The sequence below is a fragment of the Macrotis lagotis genome, chromosome 1, assembly GCF_037893015.1.
Source record: "Macrotis lagotis isolate mMagLag1 chromosome 1, bilby.v1.9.chrom.fasta, whole genome shotgun sequence".
Taxonomy (NCBI): Eukaryota; Metazoa; Chordata; class Mammalia; order Peramelemorphia; family Peramelidae; genus Macrotis; species Macrotis lagotis.
In genome coordinates this window covers 347,771,863-347,792,097 of record NC_133658.1, presented here as the reverse complement: position 1 = coordinate 347,792,097, position 20,235 = coordinate 347,771,863, and the positions used below count along the sequence as shown (strand labels likewise).

The 20,235-nt window shown below is 37.0% G+C and overlaps 1 protein-coding gene across 1 annotated transcript in view; it reads right to left on the bottom strand.

Annotated features, from left to right (window-relative positions):
- MROH8 (maestro heat like repeat family member 8) overlaps positions 1–20,235 on the bottom strand; it is a 72,186-nt gene that overhangs the window by 11,792 nt on the left and 40,159 nt on the right. The window contains exons 9-21 of the mRNA XM_074201983.1: positions 18,332–18,436; positions 17,001–17,136; positions 15,266–15,384; positions 13,402–13,554; positions 12,751–12,911; positions 10,953–11,139; positions 9,439–9,629; positions 8,148–8,285; positions 7,722–7,836; positions 7,303–7,446; positions 5,068–5,232; positions 3,449–3,604; positions 2,517–2,669 (exon numbers count right to left, since the gene is read on the bottom strand). Coding sequence (XP_074058084.1) covers positions 2,517–2,669; positions 3,449–3,604; positions 5,068–5,232; positions 7,303–7,446; positions 7,722–7,836; positions 8,148–8,285; positions 9,439–9,629; positions 10,953–11,139; positions 12,751–12,911; positions 13,402–13,554; positions 15,266–15,384; positions 17,001–17,136; positions 18,332–18,436 — 1,923 coding nt within the window. The remainder of the gene's footprint in view (positions 1–2,516; positions 2,670–3,448; positions 3,605–5,067; positions 5,233–7,302; positions 7,447–7,721; positions 7,837–8,147; positions 8,286–9,438; positions 9,630–10,952; positions 11,140–12,750; positions 12,912–13,401; positions 13,555–15,265; positions 15,385–17,000; positions 17,137–18,331; positions 18,437–20,235) is intronic.

Sequence of the window (20,235 nt, the reverse complement as noted above, 5' to 3'; positions counted from 1 at the left end):
AAACATTTATTTAATTGTTAGAGAATAGAGGCAGAATTTGTGGCTTGTACTTTTTTGTATCCCTCATAGCTGCCAGCATTATGCCACCATAGATGAAAGAACTAACAAATGACTATCAATGAATTAACCAACCTCAGCCATCTATATGCTTTCCTGTGGAAGAGATATAAGCAGGGCCCCTAGCATTTATTAGCTATACCTTGAATGTAGTATGAACAGGGAAAATCTCTGCACTTTGAAAATTTTAGGAATATCAATGATGTATTTCATTCATTTATTTTTAGTGAACCACACCATTTTTTTTCTAAACAAAATAATGTTAATTCTCTAATTCTTCCTCTTCTTCCTTGAAAAGTCTTTTGCTTACCACTACTGGGTCTATACCCTGAAGAGATGATGAAAAAGGGTAAAAACGTCATTTGTACAAAAATATTCATAGCAGCCCTGTTTGTGGTGGCAAAGAATTGGAAATCAAATAGATGTCTTTCAATTGGGGAATGAATGGCTTAGCAAACTGTGGTATATGTATGTGATGGAACATTATTGTTCTATTAGAAACCAGGAGGGATGGGAATTCAGGGAAGCCTGGAGGGATTTGCATGAACTGATGCTGAATGAGATGAGCAGAACCAGAAAAACACTGTACACCCTAACAGCAACATGGGGGTGATGATCAACCTTGATGGACTTGTTCATTCCATCAGTGCAACAATCAGGGACAATTTGGGGCTGTCTGTAATGGAGAATACCATCTGTATCCAGATAAAGAGCTTTGGAGTTTGAACAAAGTTCAAGGACTATTCCCTTTAATTTAGAAATTAAAAAAAAACACCTGATATTGTCTGATCTTGTTATCTCTTATACTTTTTTGTTTCTTCCTTAAGGATGATTTCTCTCTCATCACATTCAATTTGGATCATTGTACAACATGGAAACAATGTAAAGACTGACAAAATGCTTTCGGGGGGGAAGTAAGATTGAGGGAAAAATTGTAAAACTCAAAATAAATAAAATCTTTAATTAAAAAATAGAACAACAAATAAAGGGTAAAAATAAAAAAAAAAGTCTTTTGCTTAGAGGCACTTTGGGTTTATGTCATAAACCTGGGAATTTAAAAAAGTTTATATAAGAGTTTACTTTCCAGCTTACTTCTAAAGTTAGGATATATTTAGAAAAATATAATGTGTGTAAAACTATTTTCTACTTAAACAGAAAAAGTACCCACCAACCTACATTAAGGGGTTAGGAAATAGTTCGCACAGAGAAAATATTACATAGAAGATACATTAACTGTCTTCATGGAGTTAACAAATCAACCCAGATAAGACATTCAAACCAAATTATCTTACAATTGCTATTATAAAAACTGGCTCTCTGTTGTATTTAATATATTGTTATATTGACTTAGTAATAGGTCAAAGGTACAACATCCAACGAAAGCATCCAAGCCAATAGTCTACAATCCTAGTTTCTTGTGCACTTGCCTTGGGAAAGATACTGTGAACTCTCTCCAGCATCTAACTGTGTTAATAAGGAGACTACATTGGGCCTCCTTCAGGCAATAATCTAGAGGATCCCTGGAGGAGATTGGCTTAGTTGAAGGAATTTCCTAATACTCTAGGGTAAAACTAGCTTCTGAATGAGATCTAGGATAATTCTGGGCAAAGTTTTAACTATCAATTCATATATCTAGAGCAGAAGAGAAAGGGGGCAGGAAGAGAAGGAATAAAATAGGAAGGTTTTGAGCTGCTTTAAAGGAATGAGGCAGGGGCGGCTAGGTGGTGCAGTGGATAGAGCACCGGCCCTGGAGTCAGGAGTACTTGAGTTCAAATCCGGCCTCAGACACATAATAATTACCTAGCTGAGTGGCCTTGGGCAATCCACTTAACCCCCACTGCCTTGCAAAAAACTGGAAAAAAAAAAAGGAATGAGGCAACTCAAGAGAGGCAGGGGAGGAAAGGCACACCTTTGGGATAGTGTTGTTTAGTACTGGGTCCAAACTTAGATCTGACAATTATCCTCAGAAACTTCCTTAAATTTGTGGACAGAAGATATATGTTCCAAAATCAGGCCTGGTGGGGTTTTGGTAGCAACAGTAATAATCATGTCAGGCTAAAGAGGCTGAATTGGCTCACACTGCCCAAATGGCTCACCCAGGTACAGCACCTTCTGTTTGGTGAAACAATCATTAGATTCAGGAAACAATTTAGAGATGGTTTCAAAACTAATATCATATTTAATTCAAATCAACAAACTCAGCACCTGTTGTGCATTCAACAGTGTAACCACTGAGATAAACCAGTAGAGTTAGAAATCTGTTCCACAGTCATTTTCTAGGATCGGGATAAATGGAAGGAGGGATTGAATTTAGTCAAACTGAAACTACAGAACATAGATCCAATGGTAACAACCATTGAAACCAAAAGGTGCAGGAAGTGCTATATTATCCCACTATCCTCCATTAAGAAAAAAGCCATTATACCAAAAAATTCACCACAGAACTACTGTTCACTTACCAAGAATTTACAGACTACTCCTATTCCAGAAGAATCGCAGTACCAAGGATCTTTACTGTACACTTCTCGAGGCAGCTTCCACTTTAAGAACTGGCAACATATAATAAGAACCCTTCTGCTCTCCTGTGAAGGGTTGAAATTGGGAACAAACATCTATTATAAAATAAAGAGAAACTATTTCACTGGCAACCCTACTGAAGCCATTACTAGTACCTAGATCAGAGTTCTGGGTGGGGAAGATCCTTTCCCAAAGGAGGAATACCAAAAGTTGGTGTTCTCAAGAGCTACATCTTAGGTTGGGATGCATACCTTGAGTAGAAAATCAATGCCTAACTGATCTATTACTCAGTACTTTAGTGACATGCTTATTATTGTGCAGAAGCATATACTCTGAGTAGTCAACCTGTTTGCTATTCTCCAGTCCTTCCTGCCCTAAATGGCACATATTTAAACTGCAACAAAATTAGGCAAGTGGTACTCCCTATTAGCTCAATGTACCCAGAAAAGCCTTCTACATGTATACCACCAGTAAGAATTTCACCCCAATATCTTATATCAGTTGGAGTTTCTGACTTTTATTCTGTCTCATCATCCATCTTATTAATTATTCCTGATTTTGAGGTAATACTTTTCCCTCCAAACTCCGTTTCATCTCTTCTTTCAGTTCTGATGAACAGATCTCTGCCATAGGTCTTCTCCCACTTTGGTAAAAAGTTCTTCCCACCCCAAAAGACTCATTCTTAATCTTTGATTTGCTGACAAATTATTGATAGATGACAGGACAGAAGCCAATGTAGAAGTGGCAGATCTGGTCCCAGAGTTTAAGACAAGTTTCTGAACTGACAGTTTGACTTTAGGATGAAATCCTCCAGAAACCTCTTTGATTTGCTTATTTACTACATGGTCAGGAGAAAAATAGTAGTAGGTCTTACCTCGGCTATAATATTGTCTTCATCCTGCAAATGGAGAATTAATGGAATCAAGCTCTCTAGAATTTGGTCCTCTATGTCCTTCTTATCTTTGTGTTTTACCATCTTAATGGAATCTCCAAAGACCTTCACAGCTAAAAGATGAATATTTGGTCTAACCTGAGAAGGAAGTGCCCCCCAAAAAGTCATAGAAATGTATTCAGTCTTGTATTATGGAAATAATCTATTACCACTATCCTGCTCAAATATCTTCAGTAGTTCCCTATTTCTTACTAAGTAAAGCTGAAAATACTCTTATATTCAATATATAGTATATTCTTAGGTCACTTTAAATTCTTGACATTATTTTATAATACTTATTGTGCCCTCTACACTCTAGTTAAACTAATCTACTTTCTGCTTTTAAATGTGCCACATTTTTCAGTCTTTACTCATATAATTCCTTATATCTAGAATATCCTCCTTCCTATTTCTCTGCTGAACTTCTACCCCATCCTTTAAAAGTCGACAAAAATGCCTTCTGTTCTATGAGGCCTTCCCTAAATTCTGCCATCCTATGCTCATTGGTAATGACTTTTCCCTTCAGACCTCACACAGCATTTTACACTTCTCTAATGCACTTGTCATGTGTTAATGGACATTATTCATGCATATGCTTTATTTTCCTACTGGGTAGTAAGCTCCATGAGTGCAAGGATCCTATCTTATATAAACTGTGTGACTCCTAGTATCCTAGTATCCTCTGTATACCCTAGTAAACCATTATTAAATAAGTCTTGAATTAGACTAAATTAGGTTGGTTTAAACTGAACTCATTCAATAATTCTGTATAATTCTCATCTTGAAGTTGCTTGGCAGAAGGAAGTCTAAGATGTGTAGGATCAATAAGACATACAGGAGTTGAAAATGTCTGGCAATCTGTCTGCATAGAGAACTTGTACTTGTCAGTTTATAATTGACATGAAGCAACACTACCCCATACATCTTGTTTAAGTTCTCTTTTGTAAGCCAAGCACCCCAGCTTCAGCACATTCAAATTCACTGATTAGTTTTTCAAAGTAAACTCAATCTTTTTTTTCCAATATATTCTCCTTCTGCATACAACTTAACCTGTGACCCTGGGCAAGTCACTTTACCTTGTGGTATCTCAATTTTCTCAAATGTAAAATGAAGTTAATAATGCTTATCCTAGGGGACAGCTAGGTGGCTCAGTGGATAGAGTGCCAGCCCTGGAGTGAGGAGGGCCTGAGTTCAAATCTGGGCTCAGACACTTAATAATTACCTAGCTGTGTGGCCTTAGGCAAGACACTTAACCCCACTGCCTTTTAAAAAAACAAGAACAAAAAAAATAATGCTTATCCTAACTAAATCATATGTATACTTTTAGCATTAAATTAAATATGATGTCTCTGAATATGATATTCTGAAAATATTAAAAACATCTTACAAATGTAACAAATTGGCACTAGTAACAACTCTAATCACTATATATATATATATATATATATACACACACACATATGTATATATATATATATACATCTACACACACACACACACACACACACTTATCAATAAGCACTCCACACTTTATAAATTTTCATTTTCCCTCTTTGTCTTACATCACTAAATAGAGAGAATAAGGTCTTTATGGTAGTTTTGAGTGTTGTAGAGTTCATTGTGACAAGGAGACTTCGGAGTATTCTGATGGACAATAAAACAATCCTTTCATTTGTTTCACTTAAACTGTTTAAGATGACTGGTATCATATCTTTGAAAGCTTCAACCTGTAACCCAAAAGGAATTTAATTAGAAACTTATTTACGGTGGACCAGTGGAATAGACTAGGTACAATAGCAGGAAATGATTATAGTAATCTGCTGTTTGATAAACCCAAAGAGTCCAGCTATTGGGATAAAAACGTCTCTAATAAAAACTGCTTGGGAAAATGGGAAGTTAGTATGGAAGAAATTTAGATTAGACCAACACCTAACACCCTTTACCAAGATAAGATCCAAATGGATACAGGATTTAGACATGAAAAACAATACTATAAGCAAATTAGAAGATCAAGGACTAGTTTACCTGTCAGATCTATGGAAAGGTAAGCAGTTTATGACTAAGGAAGAGATGGAGAGCATCATTAAAAACAAACTAGATGATTTCGATTACATTAAATTAAAAAGCTTTTGCACAGATAAAACTACTGTAACCAACATCAAAAGAAAAGTAGTAAACTGGGAAACAATCTTTACAATGTTTCTGACAAAGGACTCATTTCTAAAATATACAGAGAATTGAGTCATATTTTTTTTAAAAAAAAAAGCCATTCCCCAGTTGACAAATGGTCAAAGGATATGCAAAGGCAATTTACAGATGAGAGATCAAAGCAATCCATAGTCATATGAAAAATTGCTCTAAATCATTACTTATTAGAGAAATGAAAATTAAAGCTTCTCTGAGGTACCACCTCATACCTCTCAGACTGGCCAATATGACCAGAAAGGATAACAATCATTGTCAGAAGGGATGTAGGAAATCTGGGACACTATTACATTGTTGGTGGAGCTGTGAACTCATCCAGCCTTTCTAGAGAGAAATTTGGAACTACACCCAAAGGGCAACAAAAATGTGCATACCCTTTGACCCAGCAATACCACTACTAGGTCTATACCCTGAAGAAATGATGAAAAAGGGTAAAAACATCACTTGCACAAAAATATTCATAGCAGCTCTGTTTGTGGTGGCAAAGAATTGGAAATCAAGTAGATGTCCTTCAATTGGGGAATGGCTTAGCAAACTGTGGTATATGTATGTGATGGAACATTATTGTTCTATTAGAAACCAGGAGGGATGGGAATTCAGGGAAGCCTGGAGGAATTTGCATGAACTGATGCTGAGTGAGATGAAAAGAACCAGAAAAACACTGTACACCCTAACAGCAACATGGGAGTGATGTTCAACCTTGATGGACTTGCTCATTTCATCAGTGCAACAATCAGGGACAATTTGGGGCTGTCTGCAATGGAGAATACCATCTGTATCCAGACAAAGAGCTTTAGAGTTTAAACAACGTTCAAGGACTGTTCCCTTTAATTTAGAAAAAAAAACATGATATCTTTTTGTCTGATCTTGTTATCTCTTATACTTTATGTTTCTTCCTTAAGGATATGATTTCTCTCTCATCACACTCAATTCGGATCAATGTACAGCATGGAAACAATGTAGAGACTGACAAAATGCTTTCTGTGGGGGGGAGAGAAGATTGGGGGAAAGATTGTAAAACTCAAAATAAATAAAATCTTTAATTAAAAAAAACTTTCCTTATGAAAGTCAACATAATACATATTTCATCCCAGATTGATTTGGCAAAAACTATTTACCCAATCCTTCTTTAGTGCCTAGTAGATTGATTGCCAACACTAAACAATCCCCAGGTATGGACAAAGAGATAGACACTGTTACTAGGGCATCCTTCTAACCCCCTAAGGCCATTCCTAACCCAATTCATTTTTTATGACCAGGTCTGATTAGGATGGGATATAATTCTGCATCTCCATCTCAGTGATTATAGGCTCCTGGAGGGCAGAAATAGTGTCTGTTTAATTTGTTTTGTTATTTATAATGATGATGTTTATGATGAAGATACTATTAGTACAAATTTCATGACTTTAGGGTTGTAAGGCCCTTGAGAGTTTACTGTATCTGATAATAAGAGGTTTTATATATGCTTTAAAATCAGTAATTCCTACTTCTTTGTTACAAGGAAAGTTCTCTGGAGGGAACTGGGAAGAGATCGTGATATAAACACAATTTTTTAAAAAAGGCTATCAGTAGTTCTGAGACCTCTCTCTCACCTTTCTTTGATGGTAACAAAGAAGGTTGTCTATTCCCTTCAGGCTGAGAATTCTGAATTGTTGATTTTCATGGTGTAGCCATTCTTTCAAGCGAGTGATAGTATATATGCCAGGAAGTCTCTTGATCAGTGGACTCGGAAAAAGCTATATATTGATTGATAACAGCAAATTGATTGGAAAACTGCCTATTCATTGGAGAGAAAACACCCTCCCCTCCACCACCATCCCCTACCATAATCTTTCAGATTACAAATCTGTATGAAACTACTACTGGTAAATGACAATTTTTTTTCATTCCACCCCAGAATATCCATGAAAGGACAGAGATCTCGCCCAGCATTATTTCTGGGGCATAGCCTGGGAGGGAACTTATTGTCTTACATTCTTCCTGTACCCTACTTCTAAAGAATGATTCTTACCTCAACAAAGAAGGCTGTAGATGTAAGTTTATGTTTCTCATTCCCTTGATTAAGTAAAGGGACTAGCAAGTATAAGACCTTATTTGCAAGGAAATCATGTCTTTCCAATAAAACACTGTAAAGAAGAGGATCAGTATGATAACTGTTAGAATGGAACTTGGCACAGGAAGTAACTGGAGATATTTCACAGGGACCCATTAGGTAATCTGAACTTTCTCCATGGGATAAAGGGTTAAGGAGGAAATATCAGTAGCCTGAATCCCAAAATCTTCTGGTGGCTTAGAATTATCAGTACTAGCCTTGCCTGTTTTGTAGGTCACATACCTACATACCTTGCCTGTTCCTACAGGTCACATACCATTTTTTTCTTTAGGAGGCTAGGTTGATAAAAGTAGCATGATAAATAATGAAACACTAAAGTCTTACTTGGCTAGAAGAGACACTCCTTCAAGATGAAAATTTTCTCCTCCCAGAAGGTTCCATCCTTTTTTCTTTTCCATGGTAGTAAATTCATACCAACATGTTGCTCTCAGGAGGAGGGTCTTGGTAGCTTGTATAGCCAAGCTAAATGGAAGCAATACCAGATTGAATAGATACAACATTTTTCTCACCAAAAAATATTATACAACCCAAGCTCCATGCTCTGGTCTCACCACTGAGAGATAAGTACAAGTCCTAGAGAATAATTATTCTTCTCTTCATCCCGGTTCCCTTAACATTTCCTTAATACAATTAAAAAAATAAAATAAAATAACCATTCCCTTAATACTCAAGAAACCTAAATGGTTAATATTGCCTGGGAAGACCTTACCTACTTCCAAGTATTTGGAAATTCAACTAGTTTTCTTCTGGAAAGATATGGAGGGGAAGAGGGGATTGGTGATTGTGATAAGGGTACTCTGAATGATGAAAAACATCTACTGCTTTCTAAAACTACTAAAGTGTACCACTTGTTATACTTGTTATAAGGACTTAAAATATCAGATTTGGAAAGGACAGGAGAAATAATTTGTCTAACCCCCCCTCATTTCTCTAGAGGAAGTAACTGAGGCTCTTCAGAGAAAGGAATTGATTTGAATGAGGATACATTGCCAATAAGTAGGAGAGTCAAGACTATAAGTTATGTTTTTCTGAGTCTTTTAGTCAAGTGTGAACTTTGCATTACCATGCTGCTTCTTCTCATAGCACCTTTCCTGAAGGAAGGCAAAATGATTTGGATACACAAGGAAATTCCCACCAGCCTTATGTAAAAAAGATTGAAAAGTCTTAATGCAAAAGTAAAATAAAGACCACCATTGAATTTATATGTCTCAATATTACCCTTAGGAAGTTTGGGTTACTTTGCTTGGCTTAGGTACTTCTTTTTACCTACTAAGGTTGTCACACACTAAGGTACACCCCCCTGCACATATTCTGATGCTACTTTTTTTTTTTTTAGGTTTTTGCAAGGCAATGGGGTTAAGTGGCTTGCTCAAGGCCACACAGCTAGGTAATTATTAAGTGTCTGAGACCGGATTTGAACCCAGGTACTCCTGACTCCAGGGCCAGTGCTTAATCCACTATGCCACCTAGCCGCCCCCGATGCTACTCTTGTCAGACCACTCTTTTGTAGTCAGGTCCAACTGCCAACAGAATGCTATAGGAAGTCAATTTATTGGCCCTATTATTTTTTTCTTTGTTTCATTATTATAAGCATGAGTATTGTAACTGGCAATACCTCAGAGGGGTGGAGGTGGAAATCATTTCTTGCCTGGTGTACACATCTTTTGGGCCAGTGACATCTGACATTGTAATGCCAATGCTGTGGTGAATCTGAATGAGGAGGGCCATAAGGAGTTGAGGGAAAAGTCGATACATTGCTGCTTGGAGCTTATTTCCCACAAACACCTCATAAAGAGCATCAGTTACCTGAAGAAAACAGAAAAAATACACAACTGAGCATAATACTTGCCCACCCCAAAGCTGATTTCCCATTTCACTTTTCTTCAAACCAGCATATGTTACCTAGTGCCCCTTGTCTTATTGGAATGCGAAACTCCTCAATATAAACAAAAGAAATGAGAGAATTCCTCCTTGAGTCTATGCTGTGCTTTAGAGGGTCCTGGAATATGCCCAAGTCCAGCTCCCTGGAGGCAGAGAAGTGAACTGCTCAAGGTCAATAAGGGCAGAACTGGAGCTAACCTCCAAGTCTCTTCATTCCCAATTCACCGCATTTTCTGCTACTCCAATGCCCTACAGAGCACCTCCAAGAAGCACTGTCCTGGCAAGTTGAATGTAGCTGAGGGCCTTGAGGGGAAAGAGGAGAAGAAAATAAAAGTGCATCCCACCTAGCTTTTTTTTTTTTGAGGGTTGAAATCTCTCCCAATACCTTTGAGTAACTTCATTTTTATTTATTTATTTGTTTGTTTGTTTGTTTGTTTATTTATTCATCCATTCATCTATTTATTTATTAGTTTATTTGTTTGTTGATTTATTTTTTAGATTTTTGCAAGGCAATGGGGTTAAGTGGCTTGCCCAAGGTCACACAGCTAGGTAATTATTAAATGTCCGAGGCCAGATTTGAACTCAGGTACTCCTGACTTCAGGACCTGTGCCTCTATCCACTGCGCCACCTAGCCGCCCCTCTTTGAGTAACTTTAAAGCATCCCAGGTCAATTTTTTTTGGGGGGGGGGTTACAAGGCAAAGGGGTTAGGTGATTTGCTCAGGGTCACACAGCTAGGTAATTTATTAAGTGTCTGAGACTGGATTTGAATTCAGGTCCTCCTGACTCCAGAGCTGGTACTCTATCCATCAGGTCAATTTTTGAATCCAGCTTTTCCTCTTCTCTTTTTTCTTTCCCTTCCATTTACACTGGATTTATCCTATATATCTGGGGTTGTTTACTTGTCTTAGAATGGGATCTTCTGAAGGTCAGAGACTGCTTTTTGCCCTTCTTTGTATCCTGGCACTTTGTATAGGACCTAACAAAGAATAAGAATTTAAAAAATGCTCACCAACTAAGTGATTGTCTCACTTCTGTGTGGAGATTAGAGGCACAGTAAATTAGGAATGAAGATTAGGCTGGACCAAATTGGTGAGACTTCCCCAAGCCAATCACTTTCTTCCTTCAGTTTTCTTCCCTACTCCCCTGGCCCCTTACTCCACTCAATACAGCTCAGTGAGCTCAATCCATAGTTGTAAAAATAGACAAGAGCTACACCAGGAAGCATGCCCTCCATCTCTGGGCCCACCTGGTCTGTAACAGGAGGATTCTGATAGAGGAGAGGAGACACAGGGTGGGTTACCGCCACAGCTACGTAGTCCATCTTTTTCTGAATTACACTGTGACTCTTCTGGAGCTTGCGCAGCAGTCTCCACAGAATCCAAGTAGTGTTGGGCAAGTCAGCTTCAATATTCCTCCACAGCTCAGCCAAATGCCTGAAAATATCCCAAAGCACTGAGACAGTCTGCTGGGAAGCCTCACTAGAGCAAAAGTCACTGGTCTCAGTTCAGTTACCCTCCTTGCTAGTACTCATGAGTTAGCTACCTCAATAGACAAAGAAATTGGAGTTACTCTCTTCATTCTTTGACTACTTGTTAAGCTTTTCCACCTCACCTGGACTGATATCTTTTTGTTTGTTTCTTTCTTTTCTGAGTACCAATACAATTGACTCAAAAGTCGTAGAAGTGGGAAAAAGGAGAGGAAATCATGGGGAGTCACAAGAAGGAAATGGAAGAGTCACAAATGCAGTCATATCAAAATCTTTTCTGTAAATATGTGGGTATCTTAGGTTTCCTGGGCCCCCACTGTCCCCAAATTGTGTCATTCATAAACAATATAATGGCAAATTTGATTGGTAGAAAATTAATTTATACCTTGCCTAATATATATATACGTATATATATATATTTATATTCTAAGATATCTCAAATATAATGCTAAGCCTGACTACTAATGGGAAAATTTGGAACAGATATATGAAAGTGTATATGGCTGGAGAAGTAGCTCTGGCAAGAAATAATGCTGCTTCTAGAATCAAATTAAGAAATCTCTGCTCACCTTCTCTGAATTCTTGAACTACTTCTATAGAGAATAGATGAGATACTCTTAGAAAATTCAAGCCAAGATAAAGTACCCTTTTTTTTTTAGTTTATGGTTTGCTTTTCAATTTGCTGAGAATGTGTCAGGAAAAGAATGTGGGAATCAACTGAAGTAGGGAAAACTCCAGGCATGTAAGGAGGCATAGACCTTTTAAAAACTATGTGGAATGGGAGGAGACACAACAGAAAAAGCAGCAGCTGCCCAAAGGGCTACAGCTAGAGGTTAAAATCAATTGTACTTTAAGGAGAAACTTGCTATTAGTAGAGGAAAGTAGGATCCTATTGTTCAGCTTACCAAATGTTATTGTAAACTGATTGAAAATCATAATGCAGCACCTTGTGTACAGTAAATGTGTGTATGTAACACATTACTCTTGGCCTAGATTGGTGAATTAGGCTTTCTAATGTACTTGAAATTCGCAAAAGGTATAGAGTATAGAGACAAAGAATGGATCTATGATTTCATGTAAGGAATATGAGGAAACTCCTACCAATGAATTTACAGTCTTAGAGAATTGCCAATAGTATTAAAAGATTCAGTAATCTATTAGAGTCACATGTCTAGTATGGATAGGGTGGGTTTTGAGCAAAGATCTTCTTGACTCCAAAGTCAGTTCTTTATCTTCTACACAATTCTGCCTCTAAGAACTAAGTATTTCTTCCCCCAAAATATATCATTTAATACACAGATATGACCAATAATAAAAATAGTTGAGAATATAGAAAAGCAGAATTCCAGAACTATCAATATACAAACTATTTAACAGTCTATATATGTGTGTGTATTCTATACTATAAATGTGAAGTATATATATATATATATATTAAATTTACCAAGAATATAGGCATAGTTAAGTTTCCTTATAAAATTGTTTCTATTTCTACTATCCCTCAAAATCCTTATGTGATCTTAAGGATCAAGTGGAAGTTCTTGGAGAGTTTCTTTACCTGTCAAATGGAATTGGATAAAACAAAAGGTGGTTGAGCACTACATCTGTATACTTGGGCTTGGAGATGAACAGGCTCACTATGCTCATGGCCTGTTGGCGGGCACTAGGCTGACTGATGACAGGCAGCCGGACACAAATAGCTTCCATGATGTCCGATACCTGAGATGAAAACAAGAAGCAACTAAAACTTCACTACTGTGTATAATTGAATTTTAGTGCCATTCCTTTGGCCTCTAGAACTAAGATAACAGACAAGACAGAAAAATGAATTATTTCTTTGTCCTATTTTATATACAGAAATATAACATATATGTGAGTTAATTTTTTTCTCCCAATGAGGTTATAAATAACTGAAGGGTGAGGTTCTTATTTTACATCTCTTTTATATTTTTCTCACTATGTACATAATGAACTCAACAAATGCCTACTTAGTGAATGAAATGAAAAATATTGAACACTGGTAAAGTCCTAGTAAAGTTTTGGGCCAGGGTCCTTTAGCAGCTATCTGATATTCCATCCTCTGAGATAAAGATTTAATTATCTAGTTTCAAATGAGACTATAAGCTTTAAATTTGACCTAGGCAACTAAGTGGTAGGATCCTCACAACTTGCTTCTGATTCAGGAGCTTTGTTCCCACGAATCTCTTACCTTCTCAAATCGTGTTTCAGCACATTTGACCAATGTCACCAGCAACTTTCCTGCTGATTGTTGAGTACAAGGATGTTTCAGATTTTTCAGCCCATCCAAGGTAGTGACTATAAACTGAACAAGTTCATTTGGATTGAGAAAAACTTCAAAGACCTGAAATACATTAAGAGAAATGAATTCTTAATAGTAAGGTCTGGTATAAAAGAACCTCAAACCAAAAGCCTGGATCTCTAGCTCTGTCTGTCTCTGCCATCAACTAGCTGCAAAGTTGGGCAAATCACTTAATCTCTCTGAATTTCAGATTCTTTAATCTCTAAAAAATCGTTAGAAGTTTCAAGAATAAAGGCTCTAATAACAAGGAGTTAATAGGTGAGTCTAAAGTAGAAATTCTTAACCTAGGATCCATGAACATGGATAGAATAATATCTACCCTATCTACCTCACAAGTTTTTTGTGAGAATCAAATGAGATGATATGATTAAAGCATCCTGAAAAGCATAAAATGTGATATAAATGAAAAGCTAATTCCTACATTGCTATATAAATTTCACAAAACTGCTTTATTTGTAGTGAACCTGGAGCAGATGTATAAGCATTATTATCTCCACTTTAAAGGTGAGAACACCAAGAAACAGAGATGAAGTAACTTGTTCAGGATCACATGTGTTTGACCTAAGAATCAAACTTAGATCTTCTGACTGTCAGGCTAGTGGTCTTTCCAATACAGCCAGGAGTCTAACAAGGTGCAAGAGGCTAGAAACATGGCTTGAACAAAAAGGTTTAGATTTAGAAAAAGTCATGTCAAGTCAATCCAAAAATTTTGAATCCCAGATACTGAGAAAGATGAAAATGTTTAAAAGCAAAAGTGGGGGCTGGAGAGAGAAGCGCTTCTATAATATTCAAACAAGTCTGGGGGTTCTTAACTATTTTTTTTTTTGCATCATGAACCCTTTTGATTTTTTGGTAAAATCTATGATCCTTTTCAGAATAATGATTTTTAAGTAAGGGGAAATGCTAAATTTCATTTAGATGTTAGTGAAAATAAAGATCTAATTTTTTTTTCCCAACTAAGTTGTCATACCCTTGAAAAATCTATCCTTCAGGGTCTAGGGTCCTAGAATCTCTGATTTATAAGGTTATAAATGTAGAGTCTATATCAGATTGCTTTCTGTCAGGGGAGGGAGAAGGGAAGAGAGGGAGGTAGAAAAATGTAAAAACTCAAAACCTTAGAAAAAATAAAAGACTACCTTTGCATGTAGTTGGAAAAACAAATATTTTAAAAAATCTCTGTTTTAGATTCATCTGTTAACTCTTTGTTATAATCTTTTAGGTAAACATTTTCAAAACATTCAGTGATACATACTAATCTATTGACTGGACTCATCATAATTACATAGCATTTATTCCCTAATACACAGCACTATACAAAGAGAAACCTACTGACTTTCATAATGAAACATGATCTACTTTTGAGCTAATTTCATGAGGATCTCTTCTTAGAAAAAAAAATTTTCAAGGAGCAAAGACTGGATATTTAAATTTGCTAAGGAGGGATTTTTACTTAGGTACAAGTTGGCCTAGATGGCCTATGAAGTCACATATCTGGGAGTCAGTGAATTTTTTTTTTTATTCTGTGATTTTACTGTCTTCCACCTTCTTTCATCCATTCTCCTAATGACTTTGCCCATATACATGACTCAAATGCCAGGGGTCAGAGAGAAGAATTGCCTAGTTCATTTCTATGCAGTTGCCCACAACCTGGAATCTTGGCAATCATGTTCTAACCAACAAAGACAATTAGACCAGTTAGATGAGGAGTGTTGGGAATGACCAAGCACCTGCCTCCCCAAATCATGTTAATCACCTGAGCGATTCTGAGGGGGTTGCTGTAGAACTCTTTAGTGCTGTAGACTTCTGGGAATTCTTTGCATTTTTTAATTGCTTCTTTTATATTTGACCGATTCCTCGTATTATTAGTGAAACCTGAAAAATACATGGACAATGTTGCAATTTTCTCTTTGTTTCTTTTCTCAAGATTTTATAAATTAGTATCTGAGAATTTTCATCTAATTCACAACTGAAGATCACTATCATCATGCTCAATTTGTAGTGTTTTTAAAACTATGATTTTATTTTCTCCTAAAAACATATGCAATTGTCTACCAGCTTTCTTTAGGTAGTTACAGATAGGAAACTGTCCACATCTAATTGGGCTATCAATTGTTACAGAGACAATCTGTCAGCACCAAGTTCTAAAGTGCAAAGTATCGGTAGGAAAGATGGAGGAATGTGTATACATGAGGCAGAAAGAGTTTGGTCTGGGGAGTTTGGGACAAGAGAGGCATAAGATGACAATATATGAAAAGAAGAGGGATCCCATACTGGAAACTTGCTTTAAATAGGAAAGAGTGGATATAGCCTTTTCTATTTGTTTCTAAACCAAGTTTGGCCAGCACAACCATCCAGGTCAGTACCCTGCTGATTAGCAGAGAACCCCAGGATGTAGTGGCTTCTTTTGCACTATTATGACCCCATTCATCACAGTGGTTCTGTTGCTTCTAGGATAAAATACTAACTGCTCCAGTTGGAATTTTAAAACCCATTTACTATCTAGTTTCAAGTTATATGACTATATTGACATCACATTTTACTCCCTCTCAAGTACTCTCCATCCCAACCACGTGGATGCTCTTGCTCATTTTTGGGTCCCCGAATTCTATTTCCTGTGACTTTTCTTTTGTACTGACTTTCCCCCAGGCTTGGCAAGCTCTTCCTCATGCCCCTGAATGTGCTTGCTTTTTTCAAGACACAGCTCAAATGCTACCTCCTATACTGAGCCCTTGTGGATTCCTTTGTACTTAGTGCTTCTACCAGCCCACAAAGGGCTTTGTATTTTTTTTTTTTTTGTATAGAGTCTCTCTTTACTCTTCTGTGTATGTCTGGATCTTCCTCTCCTGAAATAAATAAGTTCCTTAAAGGGAGGGACTGTTGATATTTGCCTTTTTATCCCCTAGGCCCAGCACGGACATAACAATATTTGACAATGATAATTAGATTTTATGCTATATAAAGAATGGAATAATCTACTTAAAAAAGCTTATGCATATAATTGGTGCTTAATAAATACATATTGAATAACAAAAACCCATTTTTCTAAAGCCATCTAAAGTATATAAAAACACTTTCCTTACAACAGCCCTGAGAGGCAGATAAAGATAACATTATTCGTATTTTACAAATGAAGAAAGTAAGGTGAATTGAGACAAGCAGATTTTTGCCTAGGATCACAAAATGCCTAGCGTCAATGCTGGGATTCAAATACGGGTATTCTAACATGGATTCCAGCAATATTATCTCACTATAACATATAGTCATATAGATAGGTTTGACTATTGAACCATCTTGCAATTTGATATGTAGATAGCAGACTCTAGTAGCCTAAACTTTTCTCAGCCTATGACTGCTGCTCAGTCTCCATTTTGTAGCTGCTAGACTTGCCTGTCCTCTTTTCTAGTTTAAAAAAAAAGCTTTTTGCAATGGAAAGAATGTAGGTGAAGAGATAAAACCATTGAGGTCTTGCTGGGGTTGTGTTTTCTTACTCTTCAGCCTCAGGGTGATGTTGAACAGGTGGTAGGTGCCCTCAGCAGCCTCTTGGGCCACCTCTTCCACTGGGTCTCCACAGAGCAGGGCCATCAGAGCCACCAGGTTCCCAAGTTTTTGAAACAACAAAGGAGGCTAATGTAAAGGGAAAAGAGAAATGAATGTGTTAGCACCATGGGCTCTCTTTGGACTTGCTCTCCTGGTATTGTACTTCAAGTTTTATGTCACAAGTGACATGACTCCATCTTAAGGAAAGGCAGGTTGGCTCCACAGCTCTTTGACTCCCAGAGCCACCCACACTCAACAAGCAGTCTGAAAACAAGGAACTCCTCATGTAAGATGAGCACTTCATTCCCTCATTAAAATCATCTTGGTAACTAACTATTTGGGCCTTGCTTGCTGATCTTGGTTTATGTTACTAGACTGATTCTTAGCTAAATTCCCTGAGTTTGACCTCCACATTCCTAGAATGTCAGCAATTTGGTCATAGGAACATCCATAGGATTTAGAGCTAGAAAGGACCTTAGAGATCATTAAGTTCAATCTCTCCATTTTCCAGATGAGGAAACTGAGATCCAGAGTAGTTGAGCAGCTTTCACAGAGTCACACAGCTAGTAAAGAGCAAATCTAGGATCTGAATGTAGATACTTCCAAATTAGTACTTTTTCCTGTTTCACTATGCTGACTGTCAAGTGTGCTCTGGGGGCTGTGATCTCCTTTGATCACTCCCATATCATTGTTTCCCACACCTCAGAAAGGAAATACCTTACTGGGGTTCACATCTAGGGGCCTTTTTTGAGGTAGTCATAGAAAAATGAGAAACATAGCTCTTTGGTGGCTAATAGGAAAGAATTTAAAACAACACATTTAATCTACATTTTATTTTAGTACCTTTGAGGCTAAGGTAGTGGTGAGTTGTGCTTCTAATCTGTTTCTGAAATAATCCCTTGATAAGAAATTCCATGGAATAGGAAGGGATTAAGTGGATGCAAGAGTCCCAAGAAAGATTTGTCTTACTCAATCAGCCAAGATGAAAGATATAGAAGACAGCTCTATTCAGAATAGTCAAGTATAGATTTTGGAAGGGAACTCAATTATTGGAGCCAGAGTCTAGTCATTTGAGTCCAAAGGTCACTTATTTTTATGCCTTGGAATAGAGGAAAAAAGGAAGTGGTACGGATTGTGTATCATTTCAGTGGACAAGTAAGGAAACAGTATAGTATCTTTTTCATGAGAAAAATAAAGAAGTTAATATAATCTTATTAAGAAAATTTTCTCAAAGATAGGATGGTTTCTGACCCATTTCACTTCCTAATTCAAAGCTGCTTACTTGTAAGCTGAGATGTCTATCTAAGCATCCCAACAATTGAGACATGCTGGCTGTAGCTCTCTCTCGTTCATGGTCTTTTGTTGACTGTAACCATGGCTCCATGTGCTATAGGAAAAAGGAGAGCAAGTGTATTAATCAAATGAAATGGGATATACATTTGGATTCCCTAAATTACCTTTACTCAATTCACATGAGAAGCAGGAAGCAGGAACCCCCTTATGTTCTTCTATAAATATCATTTTTTGAATTGAGAAGTTAAGCTATGGAGTTGGAATAGGAGCTAAGTGTACAAAGAGCAGAGGTTAGGAGTCTGCAGTTAACTAGCAGGATCACTCTGAATGAATCACTAAATATTGAGTCAGTTCCTCAATTTTATTACTTATAAAATGGGGATAATAATCTCACCTACTTCAAAAGGTTATTGTGAGAACTGACTTAAATAAGAGACTTGAAACTTCTTTTTTAAAAGTATTAAATGCTTTATTAGCAAAGGCTGGCATTACTGCTTTTTATGGGGTGAGAGAGATCATCTCTCTCATGCACTTTCCATATGGATAGGAGTCCAAAATTTCATAATATCTTTGGTGCCTAGGGCAAGGGTCAAAACTTCTTCATTTACCTTTCCCCTCCACTAATAATCATTTCATTTCCCCCCTCATTTTAACTACAAAATTAGTACTTTAAACTCAGTTTCACCCTAATTTGAGAGAAATTGGTTTACAACCTGAACTGTCTACTAATTCTGAAGTGAAAGAATTAGTCCACAGATGTCTAACAACTGCTAATAGGACTCTGTTGTGTAGTTTTTAAGCCTGTAACATATTGTATCCCTTGATTTCCTTTCATTTTACTGACACAAATCAATACTTTTAAAATAAGAAATTTCTAGCACCTAGGTCATCTTTACTTGGGGCTAAGTTCACACTCGTTACGTTACTGTAGAATCCTGAGTGACAGAAAATCATAATACAGTATTACAGAATTTGAAATTTATAAAGGAACTGTCTAGTCCAGTCCATACTTGCAGATGAATCCCAATAAGGAGCCATCCTACCTTTCTTTGAATCCTAAGTGATAGGTAACCCACTACCTCCAGGGCAGGCTATTCCACTCCTGGAGAGCTGTATTGTGAGAAAGTTTTTCCTTACATCAAACCTAACATTGTCTTTTTTACTACTTCTCCCCCATTGTTCCTAGTTCTATGCTTTGGGGTCAAACAAAACAATCAATTTTCTTTCATGTAACAGCTCTTCAAATATTTGAAGACAGCTATCATATTCCCCCTTAAGACTTGAATTTCCATATATCATATCTGAATCTTCCAACACTCTTTGTGAGGCAGATGATATTGGGACATTAGTCCCATTGACTGATGAAAAACCTAAGACAAATAAATTAACCGGTCCAATGTCAATTGGAGCAAGTACAAAGACTAAGCCACAAACACAGATCTTTTAACTTCATGTCTATATAGTGGAACTTCATGTTCCACTATATCATACTATCCCTACAAAAGCTTATTGGGGGGGGTAGCTAGGTGGCACAGTGGATAGAGCATCAGGAGGACCTAGGTTCAAATTCAATCTTAGACATTTAATAATTACCTAGCTGTGTAATCTTGGGCAAATCACTTAACTTCATTGCCTTGCAAAAAAAAAAAAAAGTTCATTGGGGGCATCTTTGAGTTTCCTCCCAAATCCTGGGCCCCTCCATACTGTGGCTATAGAGCATCACCAAAGCTGTTTCCAGGCTGTGGTCAAGCCTCAGATGTGCTCTCCTTTACATTCTCTTATCAGTTCTTTTAATTTTTTAATATTTGAGTGCAAAGTTCTACTAAGGATTAAAAGGTGTTTTGTGATTGTTATATTCAAACATTTACTTCTGCATAGAAATGTATTAAATTT